The sequence below is a fragment of the Drosophila montana genome, unplaced genomic scaffold, assembly GCF_035044405.1.
Source record: "Drosophila montana isolate Dmon_TW-CO22-7 unplaced genomic scaffold, ASM3504440v1 contig_1903_1, whole genome shotgun sequence".
Lineage (NCBI taxonomy): Eukaryota > Metazoa > Arthropoda > Insecta > Diptera > Drosophilidae > Drosophila > Drosophila montana.
Window position 1 is genome coordinate 46,322 of NW_026996823.1, and position 18,129 is coordinate 64,450.

At 38.4% G+C, this 18,129-nt stretch overlaps 2 protein-coding genes and 1 pseudogene across 3 annotated transcripts in view; 1 reads left to right on the forward strand and 2 right to left on the reverse strand.

Moving 5' to 3' along the window:
- LOC135441260 (uncharacterized) overlaps nucleotides 1-3,623 on the forward strand; it is a 27,605-nt gene extending 23,982 nt beyond the window's left edge. For both annotated transcript variants that reach the window (XM_064700806.1, XM_064700807.1), the window contains exon 6: nucleotides 818-3,623. In XM_064700806.1, the coding sequence (XP_064556876.1) occupies nucleotides 818-1,931 (1,114 nt within the window). In that variant the 3' untranslated portion in view covers nucleotides 1,932-3,623. The remainder of the gene's footprint in view (nucleotides 1-817) is intronic.
- Nucleotides 3,624-13,907: 10,284 nt separating this feature from the next.
- LOC135441257 (glutathione S-transferase 1-1-like) lies at nucleotides 13,908-14,362 on the reverse strand (annotated as a pseudogene).
- Nucleotides 14,363-17,251: 2,889 nt separating this feature from the next.
- On the reverse strand, nucleotides 17,252-18,096 carry Saysd1 (SAYSVFN motif domain containing 1). Its single transcript, XM_064700811.1, has 2 exons — nucleotides 17,900-18,096; nucleotides 17,252-17,804 (listed from the first exon to the last, which is right to left on the reverse strand). Exons 1-2 carry the CDS (start codon nucleotides 18,053-18,055, stop codon nucleotides 17,415-17,417), a joined length of 546 nt encoding a protein of 181 aa, XP_064556881.1. The 5' UTR covers nucleotides 18,056-18,096; the 3' UTR covers nucleotides 17,252-17,414.
- Between the last annotated feature and the right edge of the window lie 33 nt (nucleotides 18,097-18,129).

Consider the following 18,129-nt stretch of genomic DNA (forward strand, 5'->3'; position numbering starts at 1 on the left):
AAAAATATTAAAACAAAATGGTTGAACTTGAAAAACAATTACACTATTATGTACGGTAGTTATACCCTCACAGTAGCTATTGCAATTCTATTAAATGTGTAACACATTTGAGGTCCGACCCCATACTTTATAGTTTTATCTATTATTTGTTATATACAAATTTATATTGGCCAAACTTACTAAATGGTCACCAACACACAATCCAAACCGTGGCCTAAATAGCTGGTTGGTTCCAATTTATTTATGTTTTTGATTTATAGTGCAGATTGGAGTTAGCTACAAAATAAAAGAAACTTGATCTGTATATACTATACATCATACTAAAGCCTTTAGCTCAGATTCATACATACGGACCGGAGGATAGAGAGACGGTCATGGCTAGATCGACTCGGCTATAGATTTTGATCAAGAATACATATTCTTTATGGGGTCGGAGATTTTTACTTCTGCCAGTTAAATACATTTGCACCCATTTTCGCTGGGTTATGGTTGCCATCCGCTCGGCTATAATATCATTTGCAAAGATCTTATTGAAAATTCCTCAGATACGTGTTTCACTTTTTTCGTAGAAGGATAAATTCAGGTCAAAGGTTGAATGCACGAAGTTTCAGCTGTAAGATCATTTTCATAGATCTTTAGGAAAATTTGTTTGAGATGTATTTCACACTTCGTCCGATTTTGTTCTTTATTCAATGGGTAATCTCCGGACTTGCCGGTGTCAAATTTATTTTAAAACAATTTAATGTTTTATTCTTATAGCAAATTAATACAAATTTGCAGTGTAAATTAAATACGTTTTTTCTACGTATATCTATAGGTTCGTCACTATGGGTTTGTTTTGCCATGGAGCAGAAACAGCGCGTGGTTCTATCATTGACAGCGTCAAGGACTTTGTGCGACAACACGGGAATTTGCTTCATGAAATGCGCAATCCCTGTGCTTGTGCTGGTAATGCCAAGCGCTATGCAGCTTGCATTGGCTCGAAAGATTGCTTGGCCGGTATGAACGAAACTGAGACGCTAAAAGTAAAGGAGTGCATAATGGACTCTAAGTGCACAACCGACTATTTGGAAATGACGCACCTCTTTCAAGTACATCACAGATCAGCGACGGAACAGCAGTTTGCACTGGATAACTGCAACACCTCGGTGGTTTTCTCCATATCATCGAGTCCCTGTGTGGCAGGGCGTTGTGGTCGCTTTGGCCGCTGTTATCATTACATGTCCGGAGGTTTTGTATTTTCAACATGCGTTTGCAATAAGGGATACCGCGGCTGGGATTGTACTGAGAGCTCGCAGGTGCCTTCGAGTATGTCTATTCTTATGGCCTCGTTGCTACTCACTTTGAGCAACCTTCTATTTATACCAAGCATTTACATGGCTTTTAGGCGCCAATACTATACCGAAGGTGCAATATACTTTTTTGCTATGTTTTTCTCAATTTTTTATCATGCATGCGACTCAGGAGAGGATGAATACAGTTTCTGTTTAGTAAAGATCAGCGTACTGCAATTCTGTGATTTCTATTGTGGCTTATTAGCCATTTGGGTCACACTTATTGCAATGGCCAATATTCCTCCGCAGTATGTCTCTCTACTTAACATGTTCGGTGCGATTCTGCTAGCTTTTGGTACAGAACTAAACAAGCAGAGCCTCTGGGTCTTTCTAGCTCCAGCCTTAACAGGCATTTCTCTCATCTCCACTAGCTGGGGTATACGCTGCGCCAAAACTCGCAAATGGTTTCCTGCTCGACGTTACCTTACTATTTTTATGCCACTCGGCATGGTACTGGTAATGATTGGTCTGGTCTGTTACGCATTTCTCCAGACCAAGCAGAACTATCATATTGTTCACTCTATTTGGCATATGGTTATGGCGATAAGCATTATGTGCTTGTTGCCATCACGCAAAACATTCATGCCTAAGCTCTAGCACTCGAATGGACACTTTTCTTGCGGGTCAGAAGCTAGCCTGCATTTGCTACGGCACTCCTTATTGCGCATCTAATGTGCGCCCATTTTTTAGATGTCACAAAACCTCACAACCAGTCACAATGGTACATTTTAAAATGTATATGTATAATAAACAGTAGATATAACATTATTAGATGCCATGTTTAAATATGCATGCAAAAGACAAAAAAAATATTTATATTGTCTTGAACATATTCTTCTAATAAAACAAATAAATTAAGTGATATAAGGTAAAATGTAACCTTCACAATCAGGCTGAAATCTAATGACACTTAAAAATATTTTGCAACGTGATCTTTCAATACTAAAGCTTTTGTTCTAAACCTATACATATTACTAATTAAAGTTTAAAAGAGTTCCAGTAATATACGAACATATATGCGTATAAATTCTTCAAGAAATTCGAATATTTATATATTGTTATATTAAGCCCTTAATGTAGGAAGCTGATGTTTTGTAGATTAATTATTAGCCTTTTAATGAAGCCTTAATAATCTTAGCGGATATGATTCCTAAAAATATAATACATTTGTCCCACATACTAATAGAAAAACTGTAGTCATAAGTTATTTGAAAATATTTTTTTGGTTAACTAAACAAAGTAGTTTTCATTTAACTCACTTTATATTGTCTTTGGATAATATAAGTAAAGCAATATTGGGCTAAAAACAAAGTGTAAGATGTGACAAATAAGTGCTGCAAATGTATATAAGATGCATAAAGTTCCTTATACTTACCATACTCAAAAGAGTTCCAGTAAAATATGTCCATGTGTATATAACCTTCATTCAAAAAATGCGTTTAGGTTTTTTTTTCTGAATGGTCAACCAAAGTATGTAGTTATAATTATAATAACATTATAATAAAATACATTATACCCTTTTTACCCATTTTCAATGGGGTCAGGGTATATAAATTAAAAACTAAAAGCCTAAATAGACTACGAAATGTCTAATAACATCTCCGACACGATGTGTTTTTTTGGCCGTCCGGCCAGCTAAAGTATGTAATACATTATAATAAAACAAGTAAGAGGTTCTAGTCGTGAGCTCCCGACTAAGGGATACCCTAAACACTCTTATTCCACCACCAAATGCAGAGAATTTAGCACAGAAAAAAAGGATTGACAAAGAACAAATTCATCTGCTATCTGCATTGATATGATTTGATTTCAACTAAACAACGTCGTTTTCATATATGTAACTCACTTTATATTATCTTTGGACAATATAATTAAAGCAATACTGGGCTAAAAACAAAGTGTAAGATATTACAAATAAGTGCTGCAAATGTATATAAGATAAAGTTCCTTATACTGACCAATACACAACACAATTTTTAAGCTCAAAAGAGTTCCAGCAAAATATGAACATATGTATATAACCTTCATTCAAGAAATGCGTTTAAGTTTTTGGTCGACCAAACGTCAACCACAGTATGTAATACATTAAAATAAAAAAATGTAAACCTAAAAGCCTAAATAGACTACGAAATGTCTAATAACATCTCCGATACGATGTTATTTTTTTTTTTGGCCGTCCGGCCAGCTAAAGTATGTTACACATTATAATAAAACAAGTAAGAGGTTCTATTCCAGAGCTCCCGACTATGGGATACCCTAAACCCTCTTATTCCAACACAGAATGCAGCTCGCTCTACGTGCTCGATTGCTTTAGTACTAATAAAGATAAATTAAAAAAAAAAAATGTTTCCTTGATAGGGTTCAAACTCGCAACAGACCGCACTACCTGCCGCCGCCTCTGCTCAACTCCAATAATTGAGTCTTAATGAGAAAAAATCGAATTAATGTAGCAACCCAGAAAACAATACAATCGCACTTGAATTGCTGTTGATAGAATTCAAAGCAGACGCGCTTGAATGTGTGTGTTTATGTACACAGAAAGTCTTGGAATTTGCGCTTGCTGCCGCTGATACCAGTAAGGCCAAAACATGTTTTCTTCAATAAATTCTAAGCCGAACTTGATGACATTTTCTACAGTACATCTTATTGTGCTATTTAATATTTGTGTATTCTCAAAAGGTCAATAGCATTTAAATTGTGGCTTATATTGGTGGGCAGCATAAATTGGTTTATTTACTTGATTTAAAGCTATGAGGTAGTAGCGGTGAGGTGGTGATAGCTATAAATTGAAGGATACTTTATATATATATATACTATTCTAGAAGCTACATGCTAAGTTTGGTGGCTTTAGCTCTTATTATTTACCAAAATTTCTCAAAAAAACAGGACTTCGATATTGATTATTATCGATTACTTGGAAGCAAGTTATCGAATAGGAGGACCTACAGCTAAAATTTCAAGGTCTCTAGCTCTCATAGGTTCTGAGATCCTTGCGTTCATACATACGGATGGACAGACAGACGGACATGGCTAGATCGACTCGGCTTTTGATGCTGATCCAGAATATATATACTTTATGGAATTTATTTTTTTTTTTTGTTGTATATAAATATGTATTGCATTGAATCAAAAATAGCATACATTTTTATTATAATACAGTTGGCATAGGTGATATTTCGCCAAGCATGGTTGAGACATGGCTAGATCGACTCGGCTATTGAATATATATACTCTATGGAATTTATTTGTTTATTTTTTTTTTGTAAATAAATATGTATTGCATTGAATCAAAAATAGCACACATTTTTAGTACAACACAGTTGGCATAGGTGATATTTCGCCAAGCATGGTTGGGTCTTCAGGCTTAATTGTGGACAAAAGTCAAAGGTGGCTTTTTTGAATAAGGCTGCATCGTCACGTAGGCTGTCGGGGGACTCTGGGGAGGTCCTTGAACGATCTTCTCTTGAGCCTCCTGACTAGACACCTCTCAGCGAAGTCTTTTGCTTCTCGGTTGCAGTGCCGCTGCAAGCGTTTGGTTTACCGGTTGGCGAATGCTCCGACTTGGCTGTCTATGATCGCCATTTTGAGGTCTCCATGCAAGGTAGAATTTCTGACGTACCAGTCAGCACCGGACATTCGGCGCAAGACCAAGTTTTGGAGTGTCTGAATCCGTCTTCGATTTGTGCGAGATGCAATACCCCAAACCTAGATACCGTATCTCCAAGTTGGCGCCACCACGACGTTGTAAACTGCCCGTTTGAAGCGAAGTGGCAATGGGCTGTTGGGGTTTAGTAGCCAGTTGGCCTTGGCCATCTTAACGCGGCACTGCCTGAGAAGGCTAAGCCTCTTATCCAGTACAATGCCGAGATACTTGGCGCTTCTGCCAGGGTGAAGGGGGCTGCCATCTATCCAGACTGCTGAAGCCTTGCGACGCCTCAGTGTGTAGTTGACCGCCTGGCACTTTGAGGCATTGAGCTTGATGTTCCACCTGCGTGCCCAGCTCTCGAGCAAGTGGATGTATTCCTGGGCCCCGTCAGTTGCTTCGTACTCGCAGTGGGCGGAGTAAAATATTGCCACGTCATCGGCAAATGTGGGTATCAGGTGTTTGCCTGGAGTGGCAAACTCGTGTAGGTCATCCGGAGTGGGGATGTCTGCCGCGTACAAGTTGTAGAGAAAGGAGCCCAGTACGCTGCCTTGGGGGACACCCGCCTTCAATTTGCAGGAGAGATTACTACTCTAACTTTGACTTCGAACTTTCGCTCCATTAGATAAGAGCGCAGAAGTAGAAAGAAGGGGGCGGGAAGACTCATCTTGATTTGCTGGAGCAATCCGTCAATCCAGACTCGGTCAAAGGCCTGCTTAACGTCTACAAAGACTCCATAGCAGTAGTCTTTGTCGTCGTAAGTCTTAAGAATATGGTTAATCACTCTGTGAACCTTTTCAACAGCGCCATGCCATCTCCTGAACCCAAATTGGTGATCAGGAAGGATGGCCATGTGATCCATAAGCCTTGCAAGTCGGGGACATCCCAATCGCCAGCGATTGAGAGGCACTGGTCAGGGATCCCCTGGTAGATGGTGAAGTCTATGCAGGACGAAGTGCCTCTGCCGCTTTACGGGTATCTTGGCCGCGCGCATTGCTGCTATTTGCGCCCTACAGCCAGTGGTGTACATTCCAGTCGCCTCCCACCAGATATCTGCTTCCAGCCGAGTTGAGCATGACGTTGAAGTCATCAGTCGACGTCTGCTCATTTGGCCTGCAATAGACTGATCCAAAGTCCACGTTACCAGCATCAGTAGAGACTTTCACAGTCGGATATTGGTAAACACGATTAGCAATGCTCAATTGCGGGAACTGAACCAAGTTACTCCGAACGAGGACAGCGCAGCCGCCACTAGCTGAGAGATTTTGAGTCCAGTGTACAGGGTACGCCTCGAAGCCAAAAATTCTAGGGAAAGTAGCTGGTTCTAGTTTCTGACAGCAGAATTATTCCGATGGCTTGTTTTTGTACTAGGGCATCCAGCTCCATTACATTAACACTTTCAGTGGTTTGTTAATTTGGATAGCAACGCGGACAAAAGGGTTAGGATTTGCTGTTGCATACCCAAAACCTGCTGGTGCATTTCTGCCATAGCATTTCTGCTATAGCTCGGCTCATGTTCTTGATAGCAGAGGAAAGTCCCTCCCCGTTTCCAGATGCCTGCTTTTGCTGTTGTTGCACAGTCAGCCTCTCCTTTTGTTGTTCCCTCAGCAGTCTATGTAGCCTAGCTTACGCAGATTGCAAGAGCTGGGGGCGTTATTCTCTTTGCTGAATGCAGCTAATTCTCTTCTGGTGGCAGCGGCGTATGACAGCCCTTCTACTTGTTCAGTGGGTGCTAAACGGGGGAAGTCAACAGGTGTAGGCCCATGAACTTTATTGCTGCGGCTTCGGTTCGCTTGAATCGATGGGAGATTTTTCATTTTGAGGCCCCCGCACGCTTTAGTTAGCAGGGTGGTTACCACCGCAGTGGGCGCATGTTGCCGGAACCCAGTCGGGCCGTGTGCAATCAGCAGAGCGATGATTGAGCCCGTATTTAACGCACTTGTGTTGTTTTCTACAGTATGTGGCCGTGTGCCCGTGACATCTATGGCATTACACCAGGCTTGACCACCTGATCCAGGTCCACTACTTCGGATAGTACGAGCCACACGTCGTTGAAGTCGTCGATGCCATTTAGGACGATGGGGGGCGGCTTCTTTCCACCAGTGGGGGCATTGTTGTTGGCTCTTTTTTTTTGCGCACGGAGGAGCTGGCTACCGCCTCCAACCTGAGGAATCGCTGAGGCAGGCAAGTTCCCTTCTTGGGCTGAATTTACCTGCTCGGCTTCAGATTCGTCAGTCTCTATGTCTTTGTCGTTATCGGGTGGTGCCAAGAGAGCATATATATTGGAAGCATGTATGCGAACTGGACTGATGTCAGTCTTATTCTGTCTAAGCCCGCGGCAGGTGAGGACTTGCTGTCTAAGACTTTGCGCTTATCGTTTTTTATACCCTGAACACATTGAAAATGGGTAAAAAGGGTATAATGTATTTGTGCAAATGTATGTAACAGGCAGAAGGAAGCATCTCCGACCCCATAAAGTATATATATTCTTGATCAGCATCAACAGCCGACAGCCGACAGCAGAGTCGATTTAGCCATGTACGTCTGGTTGTCCGTCTATCCGTTTGGATGAACGCGAGGATCTCAGAACCTATAAGAGGTAGAGGCTTGAAATTTTAGCTGTAGATCCTCCTAGTCCATGCGCAGATCGAATTTGTTTCCGATAATCAATAACTTGTCCCGTTTCCAAGTAATCAATAATCAATAACCAAAATCGATATCGAAAACCTGTTTTTTGAGCAATTTTGGTAAATAATAAGAGCTAGAGTCACCAAACTTGACATGTAGCTTCTAGAATAGTATATATATCAAGTATCTTTCATTTGATAGCTATCCCCACCTCGCCGCTACCACCAAAAAGCTATAAATAATGTTAGTAAACCAACTTGTTTTGCCTACCTAATTAAGCCACAATTTAAATGCAATTGTCATTTTGAGAATACACGAATATTTTATAGTACAATAAGATCTACTACTGAAAATTTCATCAATATCGGTTAAGCAACACGTGCAGCAGCAAGCGAAAATTCCAAGAAATTCTGTATACATGTACACACACACGTTCAAGCGCGTCTTCTTTGAATTCTATCAACATCATTGCAATTGCGATTGTATTGTTTTCTGTGCTGCCGAGGAAACTATTTTTTTTTTGGCTGTTGCGTAGAGGCGGCAGCAAGTAATGCAGTCAGTTGCGATTTCGAACCCTGTCAAAGCAACTTTTTTTTTTTAATTTATCTTTATTACTACTTAAACATTTGTTGTTGAAATAAGAGGGTTCAGGGTATCGCCTAGTCGGGAGCTCTCGACTAGAACCTCTAACTTGTTTTTATTTTATAGCTATCGCCAACCTAGCACACCCCCAGGCCCCCACACCAAAGCTATAATTCAAATAAATAAAGCAATTTCTACTAGCCACCTATTAGGGTCGAGTCCGATTGAGATTTCTTTTTTTAAAATTTTTTTTTACCTCCTAAAGAAGAGGTAGAAGAGGGTATGTGGTGTACCTTTAAATCTGACAACCGGTTTCGAATATGCGATTGTGGGAATAATCCGAATATTTTGGTCCTTGAATTGAATACCTTACATACTTTCGTCGCTCCCATACCAGTGCATCACCGTCTACTAAGGATATGTAATTCAAATGAGAATAGTCGGTGATCCGAGCGTTTGCTATGGTTAGCAGGGTGAATAATGCGCTCATTAACGTGTAGACAATACGTAAACCAGCCGTATAAGGTGTTCTTTTTCAAACTGTACCACTTATCTATGAAAATTGTTTGATTAGATTAAAGTTTGTCAAGTACTTCAGGTTGTTCTTATGGATAATAAGAACAGACGTTCCTAGGTCTGCCTGTATGCTCTCTTCAGAAAATAATGGGGTTAATTTGAGGCCCAATCTCCTGTTGTTTCGTCCGTTTATGTAAAGTCTATCCATATATTTTATTAACTGATATTTTACCTGTAACCGAGTGGATGGACCTGTTGTAGTCCACCATTGCTCACATAATCAGAAACGTTTTACTTGTCCGTTCGAGCTGCTGTGAAGGTGAGTGCGTTGACTATATTTATGAGAAATATCGCAATATAAAAGCCTTGCATCTGTAAATAGGTTAACGATGCGATGTGCTGTACAACTGCCTTCTATCAGTAGAGAAAATATGGTTGTCGGCGTTACCTCAAGTTCTTTCCTTAGAACAAACTGTAAAATTTATTACAACTTCATTACCTATTCTAACAAAAACCATACGAACAAATTTGTTGGCACCACATATTCTTGAGTTGCCCCAAACTTTTCTGGGTCTGTCTTAACGCTTTCTTTAAAATATGAATTTTTTTCGAGGAAACCAACATATTTGCACCGCACAAGCTCTCTGAAAATATTATTGTCATAAACGTAGACGTAACACATTTTCCCGATGTGGTCGTTCAATACATCATCGACCGCTTTGTGGAAGACGAAAATTACGTTTTTTACGATATTGCTAGATAGATCTGGTGATATCCAGATTTTAAATCAAGTATCGTAAAAAACATTGCTTTTTCAAGATTCGATAAAATCATTCGAATACTTAGCATAGGGCTCATTTAGCTTAGTCGATAACTGGACTCTTGTTTTTGTTACCATTGGCGTCCAGTCCCATTTTATGAACAACCCACATTGAGCTTTAATATGTGGACCGTTATGACTGAATAATGCCATCCTTTAATAACTGTTTGATATCTTTGTTACGAAATCTTGAATATATCGGAACATTTTCTTTGGTTCGAATTGTGACGACGCTACGTTAAAGGTCGAGAATGCCTTCATTCTCTTTAATATCATTTTTTAATTAGCTTTTTACCAAGTTGGGGACTATTATATGGTCGAAATGCGTGAAATCCCATAAATTCATAGTGCTGTGAGTGAAACTCCTGCTTGCTTTACCAAGACGAAGCTTATAATAGCTAGATATTAAGCAGATATAATAAAAAACAAGTGAGAGGGTTTAGTCGGGAATTCCCGATCCCTCTTTTCCCAACACCAAATGTCAGCTCGCGCTACGAGCTTAGCAGAGCTTACAAATAAATTTACAAAAAAAAAAAATAATAAAAATGTCAGTTGCATTAAAATTGTGGCTTAAATTGGGCACAAATTGGTTTATTTATTTGATTTATAGCTAAGTGGTGGTAGCGAAAAGGGGGCGATACCTATAAAATGAAAGATACTTAATATATGTATATATACTATTCTACAAGTTTGGGGACTCTAGCTCTTATAACTTACGAGATGTACTCAAAAAAACAGATTTCGATATCGATTTTTATTGATTATTAAGAAACGTGGAAAGTTATCGATTATCGGAAACAAATTCGCACTGCGCGGGCACTAAGCGATCCTTTATTTCAAACTGAAAGTCTCTAGCTCTTATAGGTTCTAAAATCCTTGCGTTCATACATACGGAAAGACAGACGGACAGATAGACGGTCATGTCTAGGTCGACTTGGCTATTGATACTGATCAAGAATATACATATATACCTTATGCGGTCGGAGATGCTTCCTTCTGTTACATACTTTTGCACAAATACATTATACCCCTTTTCCCCATTTTTAATGGGTTCAGGGTATAAAAATGAGGAAATTCGGATATGCTGTTGACTTCTAGTCTCACCGCGTCGAGTTTTGTCTAAAATGCCTGCTTCAATCGGACCTCTTATTCGGCTAATGCATTGCTAACTGCGCCTTCTATTTAGGCTTTTAAAAGGCTGTATCCATTATTGACGTTTTCGGTTTGCTCTAGAAGTTTACCTTCGTTTTAAAAATCAGGCTGTCGTCACTATTGTATTTTTGCTTTTTTTTCTCAAAACACAAAGACAACCAACATAAGGCGAATCATTAATAATCTGAAAATATTAATCACTGCTAGAATTAAAACATACTGCGCCGTGGCTCAAAAATATTTATTTTAATATACGAATTTGAAGTCGTCTACCGAACAGTTCACTTACATATATAAAGGAGTGCAGATTTCTGTCGAGTTGGGTGTTTTTGTTTTCGTGCGAGTCCCGGTGCAATGTACATATATACATAAACATATAAATAAACATATACATATACATATACATATACATATACATATACATATACATATATATATACATATACATATACATATACATATAGATATACATATACATATACATATTCATATACATATACATATACATATACATATACACATACATATACATATACACATACATATACATATACATATACATATACATATACATATACATATACATATACATATACATATACATATACATATACATATACATATACATATACATATACATATACATATACATATACATATACATATACATATACATATACATATACATATACATATACATATACATATACATATACATATACATAAACATATACATATACATATACATATACATATACATATACATATACATATACATATACATATACATATACATATACATATTCATATACATATACATATACATATACATATACATATACATATACATATACATATACATATACATATACATATACATATACATATACATATACATATACATATACATATACATATACATATACATATACATATACATATACATACATATATACACCACCCACCCATCCGACCGAGGGACACAGTGGTGTAACGTACGACACGAGTCGCGAAGTACTATCTACTTGCTAAATAGTTAATACGAGGAAGAGAAGACTCCGCGCAGAATACACTGTTATAATCATCATTATCATCATCACAGAAAATCCTGACGGCTCATGCAAGGCAAAGTTAGTTGAAAAAATTTGAATCGATAAAGGTGTAAAATTACGTGTTAGACTAGTAGGGATAAAGAAGTTTAATTGGCTAGTCGACACAGAAAAGAATAAATATTACTCCAAGCATACTTCTACGATTAATTAAGGACAAAAGATTAATCATCAGAAGTCTGCTAAAGTATGACGGTAACCGCACACGAGGATACCAATTTAATCCACGAAAGGCAAACAACAAGAATTGTTTCTGTACAGATTCATTTCTGTATATATTCTAGTATACGTATACGTGTACGGATCGTCAATCTCCTTTGACCATCGCTTGATGATACCCAAAACAATTCTGGCCCTTTTGACCACATTTGTAAGAAGAGAGTCGAATTTAAATTTATGATCAAGAATTTCACCTAGATCATTAACTTCACTCCAAGTACTGTCGACACGCTCGATCACATTATCAGCATACATTAATACTCAATAGTAAGACAGTAACGAGGGAAGGTCATTGATGAAAAAAGTAAAGAGTAGCGGGCCAAGATGACTACTTGAGGACTTGAGGAACAGCGGAAGTCAACAGAATACAGTTAAACAAGTAAGAGGTTCTAGTCGGGACCTCCCGACTAGGGGATACCCTGAACCCTCGTCTTCCTACTCCAAATGCAGCTAGCGCTACGCGCTCGTTTTCCTTAGTATTAATAAAGAAAAATTAAAATTAAAAAAAAAAAACTGTTCCCTTGGCAGGATTCGTACTCGCAAGTTGTCGCCGCCTCTACTCAACAGCCACACCAGCAAAAAAAAAGTAGATCCCTCGGTAGGGTTCGAACTCGAAACAGACTGCACTAGCTGCCGCCGCCTCTACTCAAGAGCCACACCAATAATTGAGTTTTAATGAGAAAAAAAGACGAATTAAAATAGCAGCACAAAAAACAATAAAATCGCAATTGCAATGCTGTTGATACAATTCAAAGCAGACGTGCATGAATATGTGTGTGCATGTATACAGAAATTCTTGGAATTGGCACTTGGAAGATCTACTCCTAAAATTTCAGGTCTCTACCTCTTATAGGTTCTGAGATCCTTGCGTTCATACATACGGACAGACGGACGGACGGACGAAGAGACAGACGAACATGGCTAGATCGACTCGGCTGTTGATGCTGATCAAGAATATATATACTTTATGTTGTCGGAGATGCTTCCTTCTGCCTGTTATATACATTTGCACAACAATATTATACCCTTTTTACACATTTTCATTTCATTTTCAGGGTATAAAAACGAATTTCTGAAAAGAACTTTTTGGGTTCTCTTATGCAAATACTCTCCGATCCAGTTCAAGAGATTGACTGGGTAGCCGAGAAGGCATAATTTATGAAGCAGTAAAAAGTGGTTAACAGAGTCGAAAGCCTTACTGAAATCAGTACAGATGACGTCAGTCTGCATTCTTTTCTTAAAACCATCAATTACTAGCGAAGTAAACTCAAGAAGGTTAATGGTTGTAGATCTAGGCTTCCCGGACCCATGCTGGGAAGGTTAAATAATAGAACTACATAAATGTTATGATTCTTTCAAAAGCTTTAGTTATAGCGGATAATTTGGACTTGCTCCCTTTTTTATTGAGAGGGATAACTTATGATTATTTACAAATGGGCGGAAAAGGTGAAGTGTTTACAGACAATTCAAAAAGTATTAAGACAGGTTTACATAGTGCTGCAGTACAGTACCTGAGCACACAAGCAGGAACACCATCAGTGCCCGGTAACTAATAAGAATAAGACTTATTTTTATTGTATCTAGATGACGAGTAGGTAGTTTGAAAAAAGTTTGCGATCAGATCGGCAATGCCTGGATCAGTATTCGCGCTCTGATCTGCAAGCTTAACCGAACATGGTAAAATATATGTCTTACGCTTAGAGAAGACAATATTAAAAAATTTGTTAGGATTATGTGCAAACTGGAGGCGACAACGGCGACGGTAATCCTTATAGCAGATAGAATTTCACATAGAAAAATTTGATTGGGCAACTGCATAGCGGGAGAAATCAGAGTGATTTCCTGATTTCTTAAACTTCTATAACAACTCGACTTCACATTTTTAAATCTCATTGGTTTTCTTGAGAACCAGGGAGGCCTATCAGACCTCGCTGGGTGATCAAGAGGAACGCAGCTATCAAATAGCGAATACAAGGTATCTCTTAAATTGTACTCAGTAAAAATGAATACTCTTTTATTTGAAGACCTCAGGATCGGCAGGCGCCTTGGCGAACACCTGGGGATAGTAGTAGTTGGCGAAGCTCTGCTACAGGGTGCCCATGTCGAAGTACAGCCTCTGGTTGATGACGGCGCGCTTATTGGGGCACATGGGGTATAGGGAGTCGGTCTTGCCGCACTTCTCCATCAGGTAGACCAGAATGGCACGCGACTCCCACAGTGCAAAGCCATTGTCCACAAGAGTGGGAGTAGTGCGCTGAGGATTGATCTTCAAAAACTCGGGCTCGCCGGCCTGCAGGTTCAGCAGCTTCTTGTTCAACTCAACATTAACAGCCTTAGCCACCATGATGACGGAGCGGCAAGGCGAGGAGCCGGGCAAAAAGTAGAACCATTTTTTATTATTAATTTTAGGATTGTAGAAAACACGCGGCGCACTGTACCAAGTATCAAGCAACACTGTTAAAATTGTTTAATGGCAACATCAATGCCTGCACAATTGTGCAGTTGGGACCAACCGACTTGCAGAATAAGATCATTGAGTTTATGAAAATTAGCCTTTCAAAAACAACGGAGACAATCAGCTAATTCCGATTCCTTGATAGGCACCCGGACTGGTAGATCAATGACCATATAAAAAGTTGGATGAAAAGGTCTACAGGAAGTGTAAGCGGGTCAATCCTGTGCAAAACACTGTCGAACGCATCCAACACAAAGATCAAGAGATGTATAGGATATAGATTTAATAGCGTCAAGATCGCTTTGGCAAATAGACATGTTAGACATGAAATAAAAATACAGAAATTTCCAGATACAGCCACCAACCTAATCTCCAATATGGAAAGGTCAATGTGTTCCGATGAAAGAGCAGACTCAACAGCTATGAGTACTCCTCCTCCGATACGGGAAGCTCGATCGATTAAGAGGTAACAAGAAAGAGGTTCTAGCCGGGAGCTACCGACTAGGGGATACCCTGAACACTCTCATTCCAACACCAAATGCAGTTCCTTTAATAGTACTAAAGATAAATTTAAAAAAAAAAGTTCCCTTGGCAGGGTTTGAACTCGCAACTGATCGCATTACTTGCTGCCTCCTCTACTCAACAGCCACAACAGCCAAACAAGTAAGAGGTTCTAGTCGGGAGTCCCCGACTAGGAGATACCCTGAACCCTATTATTCCAACACCAAATGCAGCTCGCGCTCCTTTGCTTTAGTAGTAATAAAGATAAATAAAAAAAAAAGTTCCTAGGGTTCGAACTCGCAACTGACCGCATTTCTTGCTGCCGCCTCTACTCAACAGCCACACGGGCACAAAAAAAAAATAGTTTCCTCGGTAGGGTTCGAACTCGCAAAAGACCGCACTACTTGCCGCCGCCTCTACACAATAGTCACACCAATTATTATTTCTTAATGAGAAAAAAATGAATTAAAATAGCAGCACAGAAAACAATACAATCGCAATTGCAATGCTGTTGAAAGAATTCGAAGCAGACGCGCATGAATGTCTGTGTGTACATTCTAGCAATTCTAGCAATTTGCGCTAGCTGCCGCAAACACGTGGGCAGACAAAACAGAATTTCTTTTGTGTTTCTTAACCGATCTTGATGAAATTTTCTACAGAAAATCTTATTGTGTTATAGAGTATTCTCAAAATGACAATTGCATTTACATTGTGGCTTACATGTTGGGCAGCATAAATTGGATTATTTACTTGATTCATAGCTATGAGGTAATATCGGGGAGATGATGATAGCTATAAAATGAAAGATACTTGATATATATATACTATTCTAGAAGCTATATGTCAAGGTTGGTAACTCCAGCTCTTATTGATTAGCAAATTGCTGAAAAAACATGATTTCGAACTCGATTTTGATCGATTACTTGGAAGTTATCGAATATCGAAAACAAACTCAATCTGCGCGGGCACTAGGAGGACCTACAGCTAAAATTTCAAGTCTCTAGCTCTCATAGGTTGTGAGATCCTTGCGATCAAATATACGGACGGACAGACGGACATGGCTAGATCGACTCGGCTATTAATACTGATCAAGAATATATATACTTAATGGGGTCGGAGATGCTTCCTTCTGCCTGCTACATACATTTGCACAAATACATTATATCCTTTTTGTCATTTATAATGGGTTCAGGGTATAAAAATTGAGGAATCTGAGATGTCCGGCTTAAGCTAGGTCTCAGAAAAAGCGATTAAGAGAAAATTGAATGCAAGAGAATCTAAGTACAGGCTACCAAGTTTAGATTTAAGACTTCTAACGTTCTGATAGGCAAGCACAAGAGAAGAATTTAGTGTTTTGACGCAGCACCTACAGTTTCCTTTTGGCCTTATATTCTTTGACTATTAAATTTTGCGGCCAAAAATCTTAACAACAAATGTTAGTAAATTTTTCTGGCGGAGCACTTATTTTAATGGATGAAATATCCCTCTCATAACCAAATTTAAATTTTTCCACCGTTATACCTGTGGCGTGAACTTTTGCCTGCACCGTTATTCCAATTAACTTCCGTAAAGCGCCAATTAAACAGCAATGTAATTATTCGATAAAACCTATTAGACTTTGTGCTATGTGTGACTTCTAAATAATATCTAAGTTTTTTAAAACTAAGCTTCAGCTGGCCAAGCTGGCTATACCAAAACGCTGATCTTGCACCTAAAATAAAAAATTGAAGTACAATAGCTATTTGTGCTATTTGCGGTAGCTGCCGCAAACACTCGGCCTGTTTCTATAACCACACGTTTTCTGTAAGGCATAAATTGTTGGGTATTGCCAAGTGATTTTTAATTTGATATATATGTAGCTATGGGGTGTAGCAGAGGGATTGGCGATAGCTATAAAATTAAAGATACTTAATTTGTATATAATATTCTAAGAGCCTAATGTCAATTTGGTGACTAGAAAACGTAAGAGATTTGCCTAAAAATTGGATTTCTTAAAACCTTAGATGATTTCGACGTTTATATATATGTATATAGGTCTTACAGGCTCTCAAATCGACGCACTTATACATACGGACAGACGGAAATGGATAGATCGACTTGGCTAAGATTCTTTCTTATCCCGGTTACATATGTACATACATTTGCACAAAACCATTATAAATACATATGTATTTTGAATATCACCAATAAACTTCGGTACTAACGTTACACGTCTTAGGATATAATTGTTGTTATTTCGTTGATGCTGCTTTTTAAAACGTAATTCAAATTTAATTATTAAGATAATTTAGATTTACATTTTAAATACATTTATGTGTTCCCAAAACTGAATTTTTAACATTTAGTCACATATCGGTTTTTATTTCTTTTGATTAAGTTGATTGTTTTTGAATTAAAGGATATTCCAATCAATAATCGCCAATGTATGAAGCTTTTAATGCTCCGAGAAGGGATATTATCGCACACTCCCAAAGCCGTAGCGAATTTCGTTTTCAAATTGTTCCGCCTTCAGCGTACCATCTATACTTTCACAATTTTTGTTAAAAATACTGTAGGCACTTATTTCATTGCATTTCTTTGGGCCAGTTCTTGTGTTGAAATATATTCCAAATAATGCAGATAACATTAAAAAGACCATCCCAAATTTTAGCTCAATTGCTATCACGTACAATGTAACCCACAACAGAGAATATACACTCCAAAGTGTGTATTTTAAACACTTATTCTCATTCCCGACGTTCGTATTTAGGTTTCCCTCTGACAATTGCTCTTCCTCACTTGATGACACGTATTCATCAATCGCTTCATTGACGTTAGAAGATTCAGTATATACGGTTTTGATTGGCTAAAAAGGGAAGAAGTACAACAACATTGTTATCGTTTAAACATATGTATATACATACATACATCCATATGAATATCAAATACCACATATTATACCTTAATGTCGATAGATGTTTGACATTTTCCCTGAAGTTGGTCTTCACCCGTGCCTAGCATCCAAAATTTTTTAATATTAGATTTTAAGTTATTTAATATTTCTCTTGTTTGCTTCTTTTGTCGATATTTTCTCAATTGCTCTTGAAAATCGGCCATGAATGGAATTTTTGTTGTTAATGTTATGAATAAAAATTAGAGATGTGCGTGGTTGTGGTTGTTATTAAAAGGAG